Genomic DNA, 22,643 nt, shown 5'->3' on the forward strand with positions numbered 1-22,643 from the left:
TCTCCGCACGCGCGCACGCCTTCGGAATCTGGCAGGCGACGCGTCGTTGAGTCATACTCGGTCTCCTGGCCTCGTTCGCCGCCAGCTGCAGCATTATGGAGCGTTTGTGTGCGAGTTTTATGTTAGTCCGGCGCAGGAACACGCTCATTTCCCCTTCCCCCTCCTCCCTCTTCCCCTAATTTGGCCGCCACAGGAAACTTTATATGCTAGAAGCCGTCTGTCTTTGTACGACTCTGTTGTTTTTCCCTCCCGTACTGAACCGTGGCGCTTGTGTTGGCTCCCTACAGGAGGTGGTGCTCTACTGCCTGGAGAACCGAGTGTGCGAGGTGAATCACCGAGACTACGCCGGCTACTGCGCCCTCCACGAGGCCTGCGCCCGCGGCTGGCTCAGCATCGTCCAGCACCTGCTGGACTACGGGGCCGACATCAACTGTAGCGCGCAGGACGGCACCAGGTACCTTAGCTGAAACCCGACCCGCTCGTGCCGGCGCTAACAAACGTGCAATGCCTCATTAGCATGCGGCGGCGGGCTGTGTCAGAGCTTTCTCGTGTCACGTAACGCGTCACTTGCATGATGGATTGGATCATTTTTTGCCACGGGCGTCACTATGACACATAAGCTTTGATATTTCGATGAAACGGTTCCAACCCTACCCGACTTTATACGCAGGAGAGGAATAAGCAGCAGCCTGTGTGTGTACGTGTGAATATGAGGCATTGTGAAGCGCTTCAACGTGAAGTCCAGTTACCATTTAGCCACTTTACATACCCAACTGACTTGGACTGATCACGTATGACGTATGTATTTGCAGGCCCATTCATGACGCGGTGGAAAACGATCACCTTGATGTGGTGCGCGTCCTGCTGTCCTACGGGGCCGACCCCACCTTGGCAACGTATTCTGGCCGTGGCCTCCTCAAAATGACCCACAGTGACATCATGGAGCGCTTTCTCACCGGTAAGCTATTTTTTTCCTGGCTGTTCTTTTGCAGTCGTCACTGAGGCATGCGACTTATATTACGATATATCCATTTCCACCAAGTGGCACAGTTGATTTCAGATTGCCACCGTATCGTTTGGAAAGATGAACCCTCATCGAGCTTTAGTTTCCATTGCTGGGTGTGTGTGATGGTAATAAGCTGAAGGGTGTCAGAGTGATTTAGAAATTTGAATACCACAAGCCCAATAAATGCACAACAATTTTTAATACACTTATGACGTTTCTACCTGAAGACAAACACTGGCAAATGTTCGAACTTGTATTACAAAAAGGGTAGGACAAGATATAATATGGGTGGTTTTGGGTGGTGTATGCAGGTGATGAGGGTTCAAATGTTAAAGCAGCCGCTCAGCAGAAGCCATTCCCCAAAGGGCCCCGATCCTGTTTGCAGCTCTTTCAGCGCCTCGACCTCTGCGCAACCTGTTGCCCCAAGTGGCGCTTTGCAAATCCTCACCCGCTGCTCCCCCCGCATTTTCCGCCCCACGCTCGCCTCCGGCCGTCAGCAGACATGTCAGCCGCTGTCAGCCCATCGCTCCCCTCCGGCGCACCCCCCCTTTTCCCTCCCTCGACCACCTGTTAGACAAGGGAGTTTGAGCCCGCAGGAGTGCGTGCTGTTGCCTCCCAGCTCCTCTATCTGGTTACTTAGCAACGCCAACTGTGTTTGCTCAGCGTACGTGAGGAAATGGGCTTCGCTCCGGCCCGGAGACTTTGCTTTTGTAGTGCGTGTTAGGGCCCGTGTGCGCCTCTCCCAGGTAACGTGAGATGGGGAGAATGGGACTCGGCTGTTGCCGGCGCATAATGTCAGGTTGGACTCATTAAAATTGATTTAATCGAGGTGAAAACAGAAGAGAAAATGTGAAACTGTGGCGCTTGGGTGCTTTAAGAGGTTCAAATCAACCTTTTTCCTATCAGCTTTCGAGAGCCATACTTGATCAAATATGATGCAACGATAGAACATATGTTTGTCATTATATGTTATGAGCACGTGTGGGTTAAATATTTTAGGGGCTTTTTAGAAACGGATCAAACGCTCTCACGGGGCCGTATGTGGCCCGAAGGCCACGGGTTCGTCACCCCTCTTTAAATGGAGACGGCTGCAAAAAGGTGGTGTTGAACTTCGATAAGAGCGTGGACACGTCGATCGATGCCTGACGGTAGAGCGAGCGAGGGAGTGAGAGTGAGCGAGCGATCGAGCGAGAGAGAGCGAGCGAGCGCAATGGCCGCCCTCCCTCCACCTGGTCCCACTCATCTGGAGGCCGTTAATCCCTCCAAACACACGCCAGACGCCCCACGCCTCAGCGCTGGCACAAAGCCCGGCTCTGATTCGCCGAATGTGTGTGCGCGCGTGTGTTTGTGTGTATGTGCTGAACACACACTTTGCTCTCGCCGCATGTGCTTATGCAGCTCTCTGGCCGTGTGTCCGCGAGTGCGCGCGCACACACCAGCAAAACTGTGTGTGGTTCTTGTTCCTGGCAGCCGTCTGCAGCCCCGCTCTGAACTGAGCCAGCTTTAACCCAGCAGAGACAGTCGCTCCCTCCCCCGTGGTGAAGCTGCTGGCCCCTGACCATTAGCCCCCCTCCCCTCCCCACCCGCCCCTGCTCCACCACTCCACACTCCCCGAACACGTCCTCTCCTCCCTCCTCCTCTTTTACTGCCGTTTATCCATTCGCCGCTCTTGTCTCCAAGGGCAATTGTTTGCCTCGTTGCCTGTCCCCCTGGGCTCCGGCTGGTGAGTCACATGCTCCTTTCCTCTCTCCATAGATTATTTTGCTGACCTTCAGGGCCGCGCTGATGACGACCCCGGAGTTTATTGGGAATTCTACGGCAGCTCTGTGTGTGGTGAGTACTGATCACAATGATCCCCTTTCTGTCTGACTTTTTTTTTTTTAACCGTTTTTCCAATGTCGCTTTTCTGTACCGACGCGGAAATGGGGGTTACCGAGTCGATCCGGCAATTTTCTGCTTTCGGAACTAATAGGAGTGCAGGAACAGAAGCCCCTCTCACACTGCCTGTAAAAGCTGGTGTTTATCTGTTGAGGTTCTACAGTATATATAGACAGCACGTAGCCATTGTGGGGGGCCAGTTCGACCCCTAGATTCTCTGCTTTCAGAGGGGGGTATCACAGTTCTGACAGAAACCATGATTATGCTACCTCCATTAAGAAAAAAAAATCCTCCTTTATTGGTTAAAAAAAACTAGCATATTCAGTGTTAATGTGCCCTTTCTGAAGTACTTTAAGTTGCCACAAGATGGCACCGAAACCCTGTACGCGAGTCATGACAATATTCCTTCCGCTCGGCTGGGTTTTCGTGTAAAATGTGAAGGCGCGTCACCGGTGATGCTGCCCTATGGCGAATATTTGTATGGAAAAGTGAAATTCCAAAACGTCAGCTCACGTTCATTTTGCACTTTTCAGAGTCTGCCGAGGAGGGCGGAGCTTACGACGTCTTGGCCGACCCACCCGGCCCTGACGAGGACGACGAGGACGACAAGAGGGAGGTGTTTGAGTTTGAGTTCTCCGACCGGCCCTTGCTGCCGTGCTACAACATCCAGGTGTCCGTCTCTCATGGGTGAGCGTCCCGCCATTCCCAAGTGTGAATAATGAAATAATGACGTTTTGCCGTAACGCAGAAACACAATTTGGCACGCACGTTAGAATGCGGTTTTACCTCATTACGAGCAGATGTCTTTTTGTTTGACATCTCTGCTTTTTTGGACATCTGGAACAAGTTTCCAACCAGGAATTTATAACAGTTGGCACATATTCCTTGCGCTGTGACACAAATATCCGTTTAAATCAGACTTTCTGCCGTTTACCTGTCAATCATTATACACAGCACTTGGATTGGTCGTGATGTCACTCAGATTGTGTTTATCATTACACGCACAACCACTGATTAGTTGTTTATGTGCATCTTCTGGAAGGTTGAAAAGTTTTTAATTACATTTTATTTTAATTTCAAATGAATGTTTTTGTTTGTTTTGGACATGAACACGTACATAAGTAGGTACAAGTTGTCATTCCTCATCCGTGATCAATGTTCTCTTACTTTGCTCCCTCTCAGGCCTAGAAACTGGCTACTCCTGTCTGATGTGCTCCGCCGTTTGCGCATGTCGGCCCGTGGCTTCCGGCAGGCCTTCCCCCACATGGAGGTGGTGACGGTGTCCGAGGCCGAGTTCTACCGGCAGGCCTCGCTGTCTCAGCTCTTCTCCTGTCCTGAGGAGCTGGAGGGCTTCCAGCCAGACAGCAAGGAACTGCTGGACCTGGTGGAGGACAGTGCCGAACTAGCTGCCCTGCTGGGCTCCACGCTGGAGTGCTTGGACGACCGCTGGGAGCAGGCCAGGGACAAACTGAAGGACAGGATCAAGGCGGCTGGCCAAGTGGGCCTCATCCTTAACCCGGCTCACAAGCACTGACCTTCTTCACCATCTTGGGCTGCGGTTGGCTTTGCGGTCCATCGGGAGTCAGTGTTCTCCGCCCCGGCCGGCACTGTACATAGAGACTTTTGGACCTGCTGGCTGACCCGGCCTGTGTTAGCTTAGCCATACGCTTGACTCTCAACAACTGATGGTCGTATTTTTTATAAATTAATATATGTACAAATAAATATAAATGAATATATGTATGTACATATACATTTCAATGTGTGTGTGTGTGTACATAGTTTTTTTTCTCCTTTCCGATAACCGGACAGCGAGTGAGCGCAGCACATTGTGCATGTGTGCTATATTGAATGTGCTATTTGAGTTCACAGGGAGCACATGATGTACAATTCTTTTTGTTGTATCTTTTTTTCCATTTTGTAATGTTCAAATTGTGCTTCCTGTCCAGTCTGTAATTTAACACGCAGAGCTACAGCGTTGATTGTATAAAAGTTTTATTGTAATACTGATGTTCACCCTTTGGCAAAGAGCTTGTGTATATATCTAACAGTGAGGCTACTGCAGTAAATCAAACTTTTTTTGGGTGTCCATTTTGTTTTGTTTTAACTTTGTAATTAAAATATCTCCTAATTTGTATTTATATTTTACAAAAAGAAGTTGCTTTAAAAAAATAAATATACAAACTGCAAGATGAATGTGCGTGCTGCTCCTTTAATTGTGAGGTTACGATTAGCGTTGGAGGGACTAAATGGAACTAAATGAATTGGGTGTCAATGTCAAATTAAACCGTTTAGCTAAATTGTCCGCGACGACGCAATCCTACATTGCCATCTTTCGGAATACATTTGTATTGTCGGGGGCTGCACTTTTTATATCGGCACTCAGCTCCGGACCAACCAGGCAACAGCAAGCCATTTAATGCGGACCTGCAGCGCCATCAAGTGTTGAAATTAAAGATTGCATGATGCAAATAAACTCATGGGATTTGGTATTTGCAGGGTTATTAACGTGTCAAAAGTGCCTCTATGAAAATTAATCATCTTGAATTACATCTTGAATCATCATCATCATTAATCGTCTTGAATTAGTCATATTCTTACATATTTTTTTTATCTAATTTCGATTTACAAATGAACAAAGTGCACAACTAAAACGAGTACATCTCCAATCAATACATGATAAATAAAAATAATTAAATTGATGAAAAATATGAATACATATAAAGTAACAATTTAACACCGAATCCCACTTGTATATACACAATTTTAATTTTGTCCCAAATCCAAAGAGGCTGTTATTGCGCATGCGTTGTTCTCTTCGATACCACGTGACGTTGCGATCATGTGATCTCTGCTGGAACCGAGGAGAAGGAAAGATGTCGCCGACTGGCTGGCCTAGGATGGAGGCTTTTTCCTTTGCCTTGTGGGTTATCCTTTTCCTCTGCACGACTGGTAAGACCTATGAAATAATTGAGGTTGTCTCTTATGTATTTTAAACCGATCTGCTCTTGCTTTATTGTCACATTACGTACTCGGTGCGTCAAAGCGTTAGCATATCACAGACGGCCCGAGCTCGTAACGATAGCGTTGACGATCATTCATTTAACGCTATTTATAATTTATGTTAATATGATACGTCTATGTGCTGATTTTCTGTTTTTCGTTGTTGTAATAGATTTACCTGGCATGTTTAATTCGTTTATTCGCTCATAAGCGTTACTTATCGGGGACGCTCAATTATAAGTAAGTGCGTCTCATCGTTGTTTTGATGAGCAATAATAAACCAATAATGTGCCTTTTTTTATTCTATTTTTTGTTTGCTTTTCAGTAGTTATGTGGATTGTGAGTCATGTGACAGGTCACGGAACAGGGAACTTCCTCGCCGTCTCTTCCTCACGAGTTTCTTTCGGCTTTGGCTTGCGTTTCATAAAAAGGAAAAACAATGCACAAATTTGAAAATACATATTGAGCCATTTTGATATCAAGGAGATATTCTTCACACTTGAAAACAGTTCCTATACGTTCGTTAAAATACCCCAAGGAGCAAGCGTTATATCACGTGACATGACACACCCTCTTGCTTGTCTAAAAATTCGCCAATTAAAAGAAAATCATGCACTTTTCTCTTCTCTGTTGTGCAGATGTCCGTGGGGACAGTTTGACGGTTCTGCAGGCTCCTGAGTTTGTGTCGTTCCAGAAAGGAGAGTGGCCCGTCTCTGGCGAGAAGATTCCTGACCTAGTGGCCCTAACAATGGGCTTCTCTGTTCAAGAGGTGCTTCAACCAGTTCTGCTGTTATTACAAACAAAACTTTATTAATTCTAGAGAGCAAGAAATAGACAAGCCTTTGAAACCCAAACCTCATAGCTGTGAGTCAGCTATGCTAAACCAGTACATCACCGTGCTGCTTCAATTATAAGCATGTAAAACAAAACAAAATCAACTGCCAATGGAAATTTTAATCAATAAGTGATCCAATTCAGTCTCATCAAACCAAGGGAAAAGGCAATAAAATTAGCATGCCAAACATTTGATAACACTGCTAAACATCGTCGAACAGGAACATCTGCTGGTGGTGACATCATCTCCAATTATCATGACACTGAAGCACTTAGAAACTTTTTGGTTGCACTTCATTGTTATTGCTGTTTTTCAATGATCGTTTTTGATAATAATGTCTGTTGAATCCACTCAGGATCTGTCTTGGCCGGGCCTGCAGGCTGGTCTCCTGTTCCAGCGTCCTCGCGCTAATGTTCTGGTGGTGGTCCAAGGAGCTGATGGCCTCACCTTTCCTCAGAGTGTGGCCTCCTATCCCTTAGAGAATGTGAGTCACCCAGGACCTGGATTAAAACCAAAATGAATCCCTGGTAGGGTATAGTGAAGTTTCTCCTATTTCTTCCCAGCCGGTGCCCTTCACTCTGGATAGTGTCGCAGAGACGGTGCACTCCCTGTTCGCTGAGGACACGCCTGTTGTGCTGCAGCTCGCACCGAGTGAAGAGGTGCGAACACAGTCATTAAATCATTGAATCTCAAAACTCTGACTTCAAGCTAACACCAAGAATATTTGATGAAGACTTAGGCCTGCTACACTACTGTATTTTAATATTGGTCATGTTGATGGTACTCGGTGAGCCATTTTTTTTTGGATGCATCAGTGCTTTTTAAATTTTTAAAGACCAAGTATTTGCAATGTGCCTCTTTTGTGTCCTCCATTAGAGGCTGTACATGCTGGGCAAAGCTAACGCCGTGTTCGAGGATCTGCCAGTTACCTTGCAGCAGATTCGAGGTCGTCTGTCCCAAGACGGCTCCGTGCTGACCACCCTGCCCCTCAACTCACTCAGCAGGAACGCAGAGGTCACTTTCCATTAGTACGACTCTCCTATGACCACACATGCTTTACTTCCTGTCTAACCTTGCTCCTGCCATGTCTACAGGCTGATTTGCTGTTCCTCTCTGAGATCCAAGTCCTGCATGACATCACAGCTCTGGTGAGTTGTCACTAGTTTTTCTGGGGCTCATCAATTTAAAAGAAAAAATGTAATTGCGATGATAATGCATGATAATAGTGGGTCGTTGAGCCCTATTTTTTTTCTCCCCCTAAAATACCTCTGGCTTCACCATGTTACTCATACAGCTGCAGAGGCACAGGCATCTGGCCAAGGACCACTCTCCAGACCTTTACTCCCTGGAGCTGTCGGGCCTTGAAGAACTGAGCCGTGTCTATGGACAAGACTCTCCTCAGTACCACGATGCCATCGCCATTCTCTCCTCTGTCCTGCAGAAGGTAAAGAGCGAGACTTCCCAATCCATCGTTAAAGACTCCATAACTGGGTTTTTTTATGTTCATTTTATAGTTTGCAGAGGACATGTACGGCCTTTATGGCAACAGTGCCGTGGTGGAGGTCGTGACCGTGAAGAACTTTGAGGCTCCTCTCACTAGGAAATCCCGCTCAATTTTGGAATCAAAACAGATCGTAAGTCCGTATTGTGCACAGAACACTTTCTGACTCGACTTAGAGTGCCAGGCATTAGGCAAGGTCTTTGTTGAGGGAGGGACCTTATTAGTACAAATGCATGTTCAGATTTACATTTAACTTTTATTATAATTGCATATGTCAGACTACTGTTAAGCACAAACGTGCAGAATCTGTTCCTTTAAAAAGTACTGGTATTTTCTTTTCAGAGCAATCCAGGCAGCCCTTACAATTTAGCCTACAAGTACAACTACAACTACGCCGTGATCTTCAACATCATACTGTGGCTGATGATTGTGCTGGTGCTGGCGGTGATTGCCGTGGGTTACAACCTGTGGAACATGGACCCAGGATACGACAGCATCATCTACAGGATGACCAACCAGAAGATCAGGATGGATTAAAAACCACGTCCCTCAAGGACTCACTCAATCCATCCATCCCCTTGTATTTCGTGAGTGATCGTTTTTGTGTTCGTGACATTGAAGTAAACGATGAGTGAGCAATTGGTTTACGATGCTGCTGTGGTAGTTGAAAATGGATATCAACATTATAACACATCATTCCTTATGGTGTCTGTTTTTGTAATGTATGGTCATGTTCTGAAAGAGCGTGTATTTGTTGTAAAAATGTTTTAAGTTAAATATATGTGTGTATATATTGAAAATGCAACTATATGACAGCCTGCTGTACTCAATGTGAAAAGATTATTCTGTAGAGGTGTATTTTGCTTGAAATAACTTCACCTTTAGTTGAAAGCATCGATTAAAAATAAGCAAGTGAATTTTAAAATTGCAGAGATGATGAATAAATTATGGCTCACACAATAGTCCGTGTTTGATATTGGCAAAATGTTTTAGCATGTTGGCCATTCTTAGTATGAAAAAGCACTTCCAGGTTGTGAGTTTATAACAAATTAAAACGGGTAATTACGGTAACCGATCAAAAAGGCATAGATGAATGGTTAAAAGGTGGCACCAGCTTCAATGCGCATTACCGACACCTACTGGTTGAAGTCATATGAACTGAAAAAAGAACGAATCACTTTAGGAAGTGATTCGTTCACTCTCCTTCACTGAAAAGATTCGTTCTTTTGAAGGAATCGTTCACTCACGAGCCAACACTCGTGATGAGCTTCTAAAACACTTCCGGGTCTGATCCCCCACCCATCCACACTCGTCACGGGGAGCGGAAAAAACAAGCAGAACTAACTATAAGCTGCAACTATGGTCTGACTTATTATAAAAGGTATATTTGAATTGGTTTTATATTTTTATTTGACCGTAAGTGTCTTTAGTTTAGCCTGCCATTTAACGACGTTGTTTTGTTGACAAACCATCCAATGTACCGACCGATCATAGTTTTTGTTTCACATTCAGTTTAGCTAATACTGTACGTAATGTACGATGAAAGTGTATAAATAATAATTCTATGTTTCGCATCAGTGTTGACAATATAGCTAATTTAAGCGTTACCGTTAGTCAATACACAACCTATCAATGTCTGATGTAACAAGAACACATGTTATGTGAAATATAATACTACCATACGACTAATAATAGTGTTTTGCATGACAGCGAGCATCTACGCGGTCAGGAAGATCCGGGCGGCCATTGCTCAGAGAGAGCAACTGGAAGAGCCCATTGTGACGCCATGTAGTGCTATCGGTAAGACAGTAATGACGTCATTTAAATCCTCTACTCCCATCTTATTCCTGATGGGTAAACACTGATTGATGGGCTAACGAATGTTGTTTGGGTAAAGTGGTCTGTTTTCTACTGTTATTCTCAGCTGAAAAGAGAGCGGCACAAGCTCTGAGAGAGCCACCAGAAGACGTAATTACTTCAAATCACATCAGCGGGGAAGTGGTGTCCGGGATGCCTTTGACTGTGCAGAAATATGGCTCTTGATGTTAAAACATGAACCACACAGGTCATTCATAAATAGCCTAAACAGAATAAGTTCCCTTTTGCATCATAGCAACTGAAGCAAACAGCATTGTAATGCTAATATGTCTTAAATATTGTTAATTGAATATTCAGAAATGACCAAAGTGTGCTCTTATATTTCTTTTACCCTGCTGTAAAATGTTGATAATGTCTGTTGCAACGTGTGAAGACTCAACTCACAAACCTCTCCAAGGAGGCTGAGCAGGTCTGATGTGTTTTGCAATGATAATATCAATAAACACCTGAAACTCTTCTACTGTTTTATGGCATTCATTGCATGATATAAGTATTTACAGTACAACTGAGATTTTGATTTTGGTGTCTATAAATGCCTGAATAGCACGTGATGTGGAGGAGTGAAGACATGAACCAGTCATTTTCCATCCCAAATTTCCTCTCTTCATTACAGTCTGATGAAATCGCCTCACGAGTACATTATGACATGTTATGATTAACAAAATGTGTTTTTCTTATTCCTGTCATTTTCATTAGCCTCACGTCAGTATTAATACTGGCTTCTGAAATATAAATACAAAGTCAAATTATTTACACTGTGATTTCATATCAGCAAATAATGAGCAATGTAACTCAAAAAGCTGTTAATTGTTATTCATATTATAGTTTATTTTTAAAAGTCTGACACTGGGAAGTCAGCAGCGCCACCAAGTGGTGTCCGACCACGTTTGCGCTAGCAACCTGCAGTTAACGACCTTCGTACGACGTGCGCACCCGCCGATGTCCCCAACTAGCTCGTTAACAGTTTGCAAAGATACTTTATTTATTTAATATATTTAACTTAATATATATATATACGTCTACAGTATCTTGATTTAAAATTATATATTTTTCTGCACCTATTTTACTACATTGAATATATTTCATTGTTGAAATGAATTGTGATGCAATTAATCTATTCCAGTCCTCCAAAACACATTTTAGCTTCGTGTTAATACACGTTACAATTTGAAGTACGTTAAGGGATTTTTTTTTACATTGAAAGAAAGTTTACGTTTTCAAGAATATAGAAAGTTTTTTATTTATATTTGTGACGTAGTTTCCGGTGTAACCCGGATGTAGCCATGTAAAACAGTGGAACCTCTGTGTTTCGAGTATCCCCCTTGTTCCTTACTAGTAATGACTATTTATCATATTTGCGTGTTGACTGTGGCGTGAAGTGCTCGCTCTCAGATTGCTATCTGCACGTCTCCAATATCTCCACGTAAAGCAAAAACGAATCTCCAGAACATGGTAAGATTTTGCTTTCTTCGGTCTTGTGCATCTTTGTTTGAGTGAGCTATCATTACTGTTAGCCTTCTGGGCTAGTGTGGCTAACAGCGGTTTTCATTCTAATTTGAAAAGTACCTGCGCAGTAGACGAAAACGGTCACATTTGCGCAGACTTGAATATCAACATCAAAGTAACATTAGTTTAACTTGCGTGTTAAACTAAAGACACGTCAAAGCAGCAGACAGTAGTGGTGTAAGTCGTAGACATTGCATGAGCTGCTCAAGATGCATTCATCTCCTCACGAGATTAGTCCTCAACATGTTGCCTGTAGTTAGTCTTGTTTTGAATATACCATAATAACAATATATTAACACACGCTTGTCTCTTTACGCATTGAAATTATTCCGGCTTGCACGGTAATACAAGATAGTGACTCCTTTAAATGTGTCATAAGACAAAGAAAATTGCCATTGGGATGCGAATTTGTCTCCTCAAACTTGTCTCTGACCTGTGTTCTCCTTCGTAGTGTTGCTACTGTGCCTTACTCAGTTGGCAGTCATGATGGACTCCCAGAAAGCCATAAAGGCACTTCCATTTGCAGTTGATAGGAATAAGCTGGTAAGTGGGACTCAACTCTGGACACCACCGGCCTCCTTTCCGAAGGCAGGACTGTCCAATTCTGCAATTAAATGAGCAACATTTCATTTAGGTCCATTTAGGGGTGGGTGAGAGAGGAGTATATTGTCATCTATATTATCGTCAACGGTGTTTTGACTGTGAAATTTGACATTTACGTTAGTTGTGTGGTCAGATGGCTTGGTTGGTGATGAACATCACGCTACGGCAACTCAAATTGGACAAACTACCGTAAACCCCAATTAGTCAAGACACACTCGTGTTTTCTGTATACGTATCATAATACAGAAAATAACAGTACAATAAAATCGACTGCAATATTGATGATTGTAATGTAATTTGTGCCTCAATAAATAAGAGTCAGAATGTGTTTTTGTTTTTTCCCCCCTTAGGCTTTGCCCATTCAATTCACATGAAGGTGTGAACGTAATTGTACATTTGTAATATAGAGATTAATATCTAACTGTAATGTAATCGGATTCATTTTCAATCTAAAGAATATACTCAGGAAATATTAATAGAGAAAAAGCAAAAATATAATTGGGGATTTGTGTGAAATGTTTTTAAGTGATGCAGTGTTTCATTAAGCATCTGCAATTTAGTGCACAATAACAACAAATCAACTTTTAAGTCTTGAAACTCCGACCTACAGTATATCAAATAGCCTGGGGTTTTTATTTTATTTTTTATTATTATTACAGTATATCAAAGCATGGTAAAAAAACTGAATTATAGATGGGTAAGCCACACACATGAGCGCAAATGTTGTCATTTGGTTGTCATGACTCATCTTGATACTTCTAGAGAGCTCATTATTATTTGTTGTAAACAGGTTTCCTGGGCTGCAAATTCTGGTTGCAAACTCCAAAAATCAGATTTAAAGCACAAAAGGGGATCCAAGGCATTTGATCGAAATCATGCCGCTTTGGCCAAATGGGGGATGGCCGGGTAAGTAAACACCCAATCGACATTTTGTCCTCCTGACCCACTGGGAGACAATTGTTAGGAAAGAAGTTTTAGGTTTTTCAGTAAATCAGCAACCTACCATATTGTTGATGTTCGGTGGAATTCTTGCCCTGGCCAAATGACAGCTTTTCAGGAGAAAAGAAAAAACAGCTCGATTGAATTCCCATGACGTTGCTTTGTTCAATATGTTAAAACTTATTTTATATTTCATTTACCACATCACTTGAAAAAAATGCAAATTGATTACTTTGGCTCATTTAATTAAAATGGTTCAAATGCGCATTTCAAAGTTTGCAGTCATGCTGAACCACCACCTTGCAAAACACCATACGATACATCATAAAAGAAAACCCCTGTTATACATCAGCTTCATAAAGTTCTTGAAGTTCTTAGGTTTCGAGTGATGCAATAAATAAAACGAGTCACCTAACCCTATGTCATGCAGAAATTAATATGGAACGACGACTTGCCTCTTATAGCTCCTTACGCAACAAGGCATCACGGTGACCGATTTCAACAAAATAACTATCTAACCTTACTGATTTTCATTCATTATTGTCTAAAAAGCACCCAGCTTCGCCAGTTTTACGGACTAGCTTCTAACCAAGCTAATCAGAAGCCACCAATCGTCTTATCTGTGTCAGCTTTATCTGTGTCACACCAGCCCTCCCTACGCATCCCCTTATGACTTGTGCAAGTGTATTTTAATGACAACTTCAACTGCCGGGGTAAAAGACATCGGCGATTAATGCCTCTCTTTTTTTTGTACCACAGAAAGAGACCTTGTCTGGTCCTCACCGATGTGTTTAAGACAGAGGCTGGGAGGGCTTATTTGGACAAGCAACCAGGTCACACGTGCAGCAAAAAAGCAGAAACGGCGTGCAAGAGACACCCATGCAAAAAAGAAGTTGTCAGACATCGAGGTCAGAAGCCACCCAGGAATGGCACAAAGAAGACCCCAAGGCCAAAGTGTGTCCGAAAGCACGTCTCATCATCCCTACAAAGGTAGTGTGTCATTTTAATGATCCAGAAATCGGGAGAATTAACTGGACACGGCCATAAATACTGGCGTTTTAAGTCTATAAAGTAAACACACTGGTTTATACATTTTTGGTTGAAAGGGCCAATTATCAACTCGTCATGCGTGTAGCTTTTGGTTCATTGCACGTTCACTGCTTTCTTGGCTCCCAATTAGTCTCTTTGCTAAACTTTCTGTGATGCCATCACACGCACGCACACAGAAAGGAAAACTTTTGTGATGTTTGGTGTCTCTGCAGGTCAAACGTCAGGAAGAGGTTACGTCACACTGCCATTGGAGAAGAAAACAAAGGTTTGGAGAAGATGGTCCATGTCGGTACAAATGGGGGGGACTACAGTGTTGTCGGTAGGTAGCACTTGTGTCATTTCTGTGATAATCTATATGTTGATTCGGCGAAATGTTCATGTGACATGAAATATTCATCGAAAATATTTAACTCACATATGTATCATAAAAAAGATCATTTGGATGAAGTGTTAGCTAAGGGCAGCTTTAACGGAGCTTCAAGCTGTTATTTTTCCTGGCCAAAAAAAACATCTGCAATGACGCTGCTCAGTCCTGTTCTACTTTCTTGACAACACACTGTTCCTAGCGGCAATCAGGTTGTCAGTACTTGTGGTGTTTTGTCTACAGACTGCGGCTTGTCAGTGAGCTGGAAGCCGGCGGAGGATGCCGGAGACGCTGATGAGTTTTCCCCAACTCCCATCAAGGACATTGGACCTCGAGAGAAACATTGTCTGGTGAATGGCCGCCAAGCATTCCAACATTATGATAGTGTGCATTAGACTAGGTTTCCATTCATTTCTTCCTGTCATCAAAATTAGAAAATACTCAAGGCACCAAGATTGTCGAGATGAATGTATTTTTCTTGTGCCCTTGCGTGGTACCCTGCGCCAAACAAAGAAAAGGCCTTTAGATTGGGGGCCACTATTTGAGGAGATCTTGTGCTTGCCAGAGAATTAAAGGTGCCCCTCTTGGTTGCAATCCAAGTTACCGTGGTCTGCTCCTTTCGCTTGTAGAAATGATGAATCAACTGCAAAGATGACATTCAATAATAAATGGATCAATGCCAATCTATAGTAACGATTTGACACTCAAAAATTGTCCGCGTTTTCTGTCAACAGAAGAGGAAAAGAAGTGTCGGCAAATTGATCAAATGCAATGGAACAAGCAGCCAAAAACGACAACGAGAAAGCGTGCTTCGCCTTACTGGGGATGGTGCACGAGATGGAGGACTGGCACCGGTTAGTTTGACTGAACCTGGAGAAGACTGTGATGCGGAGTCAGCGGACGCCATTGGAAGTCCCGGTTGCAGTCGGCTGGACTCACAGGAGGATTCTGCGCCGGACATCACGGGAGAGCTCAGTAAGTACACAAACGATTTTCTAAGTGCATGCGATGTATATAAGAGTAGGCCACAATTTTTTCCTCAACTTCAGACCCCCTTTTTTGTTTTTTAACATCTATATATTTTTGCTTTCAGTTGTGCTATCTAGCGACGATGAAGAGAGCGGCGACGTTATTCGACGTCGAGTCAAGAATGTTCGTACGCCGCTCTTGGCAGGAGATGCCAAAGCCGAGGACCATGGGCAACATTTATCGCAGGATATTGAGTCCAAAGAACCCGACGGCCCTGACGTGCAGAATGTGGAGGTGGGCTTGATATTTCCCTCTGTATTTCATTCAAAAATGTGAAGGTCACCCTGTGTGAGGACAAATTATAAAATAAGGTTGCTTGAAATATTTCTGCTCTGGAATGCTGCTGCATAACTGCTGAATTATAATTAAAAATTATTTAGGTAAATTTGTTTACATTAAAGCAGTGCAAACAAAAAAGGCCATAAATATGGTTTCAAGCTCAACAGAGGGTGGGTGTTTTTTCCTCATGTCCATGTGTCCAGCAGGGGGCGCTGTTACCGTTATGTAATCCAAGGCCAGGAGAGAGAAATTCTGCACTATGCTGTGTATATAACTCATTGTGCATGTATACATTTTCTATACAGGTATTCCATGTGGTTGTAGGCAGGTCCGAGTTAGTGTCTCTCAACCCCGAAATCGACCAGAGTGTCTTTGGTGTGGCCTTCTCCTCCATGTTCTGTGGCGGTTATCAAGGGGAAGCAAATGGAAACATGGTAAATGATGACCCATCTCACACAAACACACACACTATCATCACCCATGATGTAAATATACTTTTTTTTCCCTCCACCTCGACAGGTGGTGAACCAAAAAATCATCATACCATTGAAAGGTAATGTTGCCCGTCACACCACCTTCTCACAAGCTAAGTGGTTTGTCTAACTTAGAATCTAGAAAAGTGTGAGTTCCTAGAAAAATACCCCTCCAAGACCTGATCTCCTATTTAGTTAGTTATTTAGTTAGCTATTCCTAGACCTACGATTACATAAACAAGTATGATAGAATTTTCTTATTTTTTATGTATTCCTCAGATGCTCTTGGAGGCGGATGTATCATTTAACTATATGATGCCGCTGTTTTAAGGCAATTCTGCTTGCATGTCATCCTCAGATTCAAGCCAGCAGGTCGATGTGAAATTGACTTTAGAGCCTACGGAGCTGAGGAGGTACAGTGTATGGTACCAGGAAGAACTGAAAGCCAATGGACTCCACTGGGCATCCAGCGTTGAGCCTTGTACCATCCTTTTCTTTTGTGTGACACAAAGTGCCGCAGTGACTGTGCAGAAGAATCTTCACTTCTTGTATACCCAACATGATGCACCACCCAGCACTGGTAATTGGACGACGTGAATGGAGTTCAGACGATATTTTACATTTTGTGCAAAAGGGCTTATTGACTTGTCATGTCATAATTTGCGTCATCCATCAATGATGCCATTGATAAGATCCGAGAAATGCAGCAAACGCACCCTCGTTTGCTCCAAGGTCGTTCTGTGCTTCCATAGTGTATATGTGAGCCTTGGAAGCTTAACTATTTTTAGCCTTGTGAGCAGAGAGTCTCTGGGCTGGAAAGCGGAAGTTCCGCTTTTGCCCCCTTGAGAACACCACTCTCATTCTGATGGATTTTGTTCCCATAGGAAACCCGAGCCCCTTCCTCGTGCTGACTCTCAAGGACCCTCTGCTGGACATGGATGGAGCGCTATTGAACTCTCTTTTGGAATTATACTGTCTCAGCTGTTTGTCGAATGACGAAGACTATGTTGATACCCTCGATCTGAAGAACTTCATCAGTCCAAGTCTTTCATTAAATGAAAGTTTGGAGCTGATAAAATCGAGTGGCCGAGACCCCATGTTGTTGCGGATGCTCGGCCTGGACACGCCTGCCTCCACAACCGACCTGGACGAAAGCAGTTCATACTCTGAATCAGACGTGGATGCACCAAAAGACACAACATCAGAGGCGGAGAATTCACCATTGGTGGACATGTTTGCGCCACAGACCTTCTTTGAGTTTGAGCATGAGACAACCTCAGAGCAGGGGGCGGATACAGAGGTGGAGCCCGGAGTGCAACCCACCCTAGACGAGGATCAAAAAGATGAAGGGGTATGACACCCCGTCCGTTGTCTCGTTTTTTTCTTCTCCATTATATGCACCGTATCACCCCAAATAGGCCCAACATTCCATCCAATTTCAATCAAGGGCCTCTTATTTAGCTCAGTTCATAGATGCTAATATTTTTCACACACGGACATAAAGAAGCCAACTTGGACACCGTTGCGAAGCAAAACCAGCAGTACCTGTCAAGTCACAAAATTGCTGAATGAAAATGGCGTAGTGTGAACGGGTATCCTTAGGAGTACGAAAGAAGTTTGCAGACAAAGATAACGTACTCCTGTTGTGTTGCAGGAGGACGAAATGACAGACACACCTCTGTACACGCTATGTCGGCGTAGAACGACAGGAGCATACACAGTGACCATGTGTCAACCGGACTCTACTTGGGTTAAATACAAACATCAGGGTCTATCCCACCGGTAAGTCCTGGGATGGAACGAATGCAGCTGCAATAGTTTGTAAAGAAATCAGTTTTGTTGTATCCAATGTAATTCCTTGAGAGTCAGAAGTATCGAACATGCTTAAAGACCCTGTCAAGTCATGATGATATATATTAAGTGCTAAAAACACCCGACGACAGATTTTCATCGTATTTGTTCTTTAACTTGTGTTTAGGTTGATCCAGTTTCCTCCTCCGCCACTCAAAGGTGGAATCACAGTGACGATGGAAGACCTGCAGTGTCTCGACAGTGGCCAGTACCTCAATGACGTCATCATCGACTTTTACCTCAAGTGAGTGTGACGGTGACTATGCATCGCGGTGCTCTTTGCTCACTTGGAGTTAAATTAATTTATGTGCCCTCAACCTCAGATATCTCCTCCAGAACTCGTCACGTGACGTCGTCGAGCGCTCGCACATCTTCAGCAGCTTCTTCTACAAGCAGCTCACTCGCAGAGACAATGCTAGCGAAGGCAATGTTACAGAATCGTGAGTTTTTTTTCATCTCAAGATGGAAAACAATTTGAGAGAACTACTATTCATCCCTTTTCTTTTCTTACGTTTAGCTGTCAGAGGCAGAAACGGCACCAGAGAGTGAAGACATGGACGCGCCACGTGGACATTTTTGAAAAGGACTTCCTATTTGTTCCTGTGAATCAGGAGTAAGTTAGAGAAAGGTCACAAAGTTATAAAGCTAAATTCATAAAACTTATGAGAATAAATTTGTTACAAAAGAAAAAGAAAGAAAAAGCTTAAATAAATTGTGAATAAAGTGATATTTTAGTGTTTATTTTCGCTTTGCACGAATAGTTATATTATTAATAGTTATATTACAAAAAATATTTCAAAATACTCCCTAATGTTATGATAAAGTTGTAATGTTATGAGAAAAAAATTATATGCTGTAAAGATAATGTGACTCAAGCTGGAATATTGAAGAAACTTGGGAAGGTCACAAATAGGTTTTTAGAAACATTTTGAAAAGGACCTTTCATACTACAAGAATAAAGTTGTAATATTCAGAGAATATTTAATGTTACTAGGAGAAAAAAATGTGACAACTATGGTAACAACACAGCATGTTGGATGGATAAAGGTGATGTTTTGCAATGCTAATAAACATGCTAATAGTCATGATTTTTTTTTTTAGAGCTCACTGGTATCTGGTGGTCATCTGCTTTCCTGGACTGGAGGAGTCTAGGTTGGAGCCTTGGGCAGAAAGTATCCACAACGGGACAGACGCTTCAACCGAGCAAGAAGAAGTTGAAGGCCCAGGAAGCTCAAATGAGGCGCCGGCCACACCACGGAAGACGAACCGCAGTGACAGTGTGGACACAGATTCTGGTCTGATACATTTTGACCGTATCACTTGATGCAGTCATCTGTTTCACCTTGAATAAGTGCAAATCAATTTTATTTCTTGTCTTTCAGGAAAAGAGCCAACTAAATCCTTTTCTCGTCGATTGGTGAGTCAAAATCATTTTTGTATAGCATGCTTCCTCAAAGAGTCCAAGCCATTACTGATTTTTATTTTTGCTTCCCTAATAGAATTGCACAGAGAAAACCTGCCATGCAAAGTTTGTGTCAAAGAGGTGAGACTGGGCACAAAATGGCCACCTGTAAATTTGAATAATTATTTTTCTAATGTTAATGAAGTGACTCATTTTTTTCCCCTTTTAGACCCTGCATTCTCATAATGGACTCGCTTAAATTGTCCCTTCACGAGCGCATCTTTAAACTGTTGCGAGAGTAAGTTTGCAGTTGTCGTTTGTGCTTGTTAGAGGAAGTTATTCACGCCGTGACTACTTTGTCAAATCAGGTACCTGCAGTCGGAATGGGAAGCACGACGCGGATCGACGCGTGACTTTGGTCCCGACCAGATGAAAAGTTCCCACTGTCACGTTCCCCTGCAGGACAATAGCAGCGATTGTGGTCTCTACTTGCTGCAGTATGTGGAGAGTTTCCTCAAGGTAGTTAACACCTTTTATTTTTCATACCATATCAAAGTGTGATAATGCACACAACTCCCTTCTAATCCTAAAGAGGACAGCCGTTCGAGAAAATGGATGACTAGATTTTGTTTGGGCTTCCAGGACCCTGTGGTGCACTTTGATCTGCCACTACAACTGCAACGCTGGTTTCCACGGAGACAGGTGCGCAGGAAGCGGGACGAAATACGCGAGCTGGTGCTGCTGCTGTACCGTCAGCAGATGAGCCAAACGTGAGCAAGGACACGGCCAACCCAGGAATCAGCGTCGCTCATACTGAGCAATCCATTTTTTTCCTGCACTTGAACTCGCGAACTGCGGCTCCTCACTCGGGTCAGCTAAAATGGCAATGACGCTGACGGCCAGCTACTTTTGAGTGAAAGTAATGGAAGGAACAATGGATGTACAATGTCTTTTTCTGTTGACTCTGGAGTTTTTTATAGATTGTTATACTATTATTTGCAAGTTGTTTTTGATAAATATGATGGTCTTTATTTAATTTGTACACAAACTCAACAGTTTTAAATATAGTTTATGTGACAAAAATTATATTCATTGGATTTGATGTTAGATTTTTAATGATTTTGACCATGCAGTGTTTAAAGTCACAAAAAATGAATAGTGCTGTAGGGTACATCACGCAAGAAATACTTGCACAATTAAATATTCAACATCTGCAATTTCTTATGTTTGACACAAGATGGCTTAAAGAGCTACCAAAGATGACAATATACAATGTTAAGGCTTCATTTGTGTTTACATAAGTATATAAGTACATACACACGTGTGTGTGGGTGTGTGTGTGTGTATACACTGTGCACAATTATTAGGAATTTGTATTTTTAGGCCTAATTTCATGATTGAACAACTACAGTGACCGCAGTCAATCCAAAATGTGAATAAACTTCAATTGGATTGTTTCATAAAGTAAAACAGGTTTTGAAAATCTCTGTGTGCGCAATTATTAGGCAACTATTAGTGTACAGAAGTATTATGCAACTAAATGAAAAACGACAATGTTCCCACATCACTTTTTTATTTTCATCTGTGTAAGTGAGAATAATAATCACAACCCAAAATTTACAAATTGTCATTTTAAAAAAAAAGGGGAAAAAAAGTAAATCAGTGACCAATATAGCTACCATTCATGGAGTCTGTCAGCGCTATAGTTACAGGGGATGGTCAGCAGTACAGATTAGTTACGATGTAGACAAAATACTGTTGATTCTTATTAGCTTGTTTACATTACAATGCCAGCCACTCTAATCTTATCAGAGGTTTACACTGTTAGCTTTAGGTGTTTATTTTCTGTCCCATCCTCAATGTGTCTCGATGTAATTCCCATTGTGGCGTCGTGCCACCTCACCTTCGAGGCCCTCGTGGCTAAAGCTGCTCGGTTCACAGTTCCTGTCTTTGCTCTTAATCAATTAAAAACAGCTGAATTATACTTATGCAGGAATCTGCACGTAGTCGGCAGGCTTACAAGAACAAAAGCACGCGTGATGAATCAATCCCTCTGCTAGAATCGGAGTCCTGGAACAGTCACACTGGCATACGTGACTGATCATATTATGGCACTCGATGATACTTGGGAGTTTTTGGAAGGATTTCTGATCCAAAAAAAGAAAGGGGGAAACAATTATTTTTGTTGACTGCAGAGAAGTCTGGGTAAGTTGTCTTAAGTGACAGGAATGATCAGGGCCTCTCGTTATTGGATGCATGGGAAAACACTTATTTGAATGAGGCAATGGTCGGTTATAAGTAAATCGAGAGGTGATCAGGGATGGACAGTGAATACTATCGGTATTGGTCTGTGGAGAACAACAGTGAATCGACACTGCAGCTTGCACAGTAACGGTGGCCTCATCCATCTGAGGAGACAGATGGGGGTACTTCATCCCCTGCAGCCAACTGCTGACCAAGTTATACCATGGCTCTATTGACTCACCCCCTCCCATGTCACGTTCCTGCGTCACCTGACTTCCAGCCAAGCCCCAATCAAGTAATTGCCAGCACCTGCTACAGCTCGTTAGGTCCCCTATTTAAACTCGGTGTATTCTGCCAGTGGTGGTCAGTTGGTCTGCTTACCCTACCTGTGACACCATTGCTTTTTGTCCCCTGAATGATCTCCGTTGCCAACTACTTCCGTGAACTGACCCACCGCACCTTGATCACCGCCTCCCCCGAGTACTTGCTCGTCACTTGACCACGCTTCTGATTGCTGCCTGCCTCAGGCTACGACTATGCGCTGAGGTCTGCTGCTCAGCCACACCAGCCAGATCGCAAGTCCAGGGTTCCACTTCCCCTTTTCCATAAAGGATCATGATGCATTTGGTCACCCTGTCTCTATCCGAGACATCCCACCACATTATGATCATCACCAGGTTGTTCCATCCAATTTCTATAGTCCTCATCTTCCAGCTGACTGGGCAAAAGACAGTGTACACTAGTCACAGAATCCAGAGACAACATACAAACTCCACAAGTTGGATCAGCCGAGAGTCAAACA

General features: G+C 43.2%; 3 protein-coding genes and 1 long non-coding RNA gene across 6 annotated transcripts in view; 3 read left to right on the forward strand and 1 right to left on the reverse strand.

The window, feature by feature from the left end:
* The window catches only part of bcor (BCL6 corepressor), a 35,478-nt gene extending 30,398 nt beyond the window's left edge, over positions 1–5,080 (forward strand). For 2 of the 3 annotated variants that reach the window (XM_049729231.2, XM_049729232.2), the window contains 5 exons: positions 288–454; positions 813–958; positions 2,762–2,839; positions 3,418–3,571; positions 4,067–5,080. In XM_049729231.2, the coding sequence (XP_049585188.1) occupies positions 288–454; positions 813–958; positions 2,762–2,839; positions 3,418–3,571; positions 4,067–4,418 (897 nt within the window). In that variant the 3' untranslated portion in view covers positions 4,419–5,080. The remainder of the gene's footprint in view (positions 1–287; positions 455–812; positions 959–2,761; positions 2,840–3,417; positions 3,572–4,066) is intronic. The other variant, XM_049729233.2, reaches the window with a different exon arrangement.
* Positions 5,081–5,676: 596 nt separating this feature from the next.
* On the forward strand, positions 5,677–10,558 carry atp6ap2 (ATPase H+ transporting accessory protein 2). The gene is made up of 11 exons (XM_049729236.1): positions 5,677–5,836; positions 6,526–6,656; positions 7,078–7,206; positions 7,286–7,381; positions 7,599–7,736; positions 7,817–7,870; positions 8,017–8,166; positions 8,237–8,356; positions 8,566–9,604; positions 9,934–10,023; positions 10,148–10,558. Exons 1-9 carry the CDS (start codon positions 5,689–5,691, stop codon positions 8,758–8,760), a joined length of 1,161 nt encoding a protein of 386 aa, XP_049585193.1. The 5' UTR covers positions 5,677–5,688; the 3' UTR covers positions 8,761–9,604; positions 9,934–10,023; positions 10,148–10,558.
* On the reverse strand, positions 9,064–13,581 carry LOC125974243 (uncharacterized). The gene is made up of 2 exons (XR_007483417.2): positions 13,214–13,581; positions 9,064–12,211 (listed from the first exon to the last, which is right to left on the reverse strand). It is a non-coding gene; the product is annotated as an uncharacterized lncRNA (long non-coding RNA).
* On the forward strand, positions 11,500–21,067 carry si:dkey-100n23.3 (sentrin-specific protease 7). Its single transcript, XM_049729235.2, has 22 exons — positions 11,500–11,553; positions 12,059–12,150; positions 13,001–13,116; positions 13,909–14,139; positions 14,412–14,518; positions 14,807–14,913; positions 15,298–15,538; positions 15,657–15,826; positions 16,177–16,305; positions 16,391–16,424; positions 16,703–16,924; positions 17,229–17,695; positions 17,999–18,126; positions 18,323–18,439; positions 18,519–18,635; positions 18,713–18,808; positions 19,297–19,490; positions 19,578–19,612; positions 19,695–19,738; positions 19,827–19,895; positions 19,966–20,116; positions 20,240–21,067. Exons 2-22 carry the CDS (start codon positions 12,091–12,093, stop codon positions 20,369–20,371), a joined length of 2,967 nt encoding a protein of 988 aa, XP_049585192.1. The 5' UTR covers positions 11,500–11,553; positions 12,059–12,090; the 3' UTR covers positions 20,372–21,067.
* Positions 21,068–22,643: the final 1,576 nt, after the last annotated feature.

Source organism: Syngnathus scovelli, chromosome 8 (assembly GCF_024217435.2).
Source record: "Syngnathus scovelli strain Florida chromosome 8, RoL_Ssco_1.2, whole genome shotgun sequence".
Lineage (NCBI taxonomy): Eukaryota > Metazoa > Chordata > Actinopteri > Syngnathiformes > Syngnathidae > Syngnathus > Syngnathus scovelli.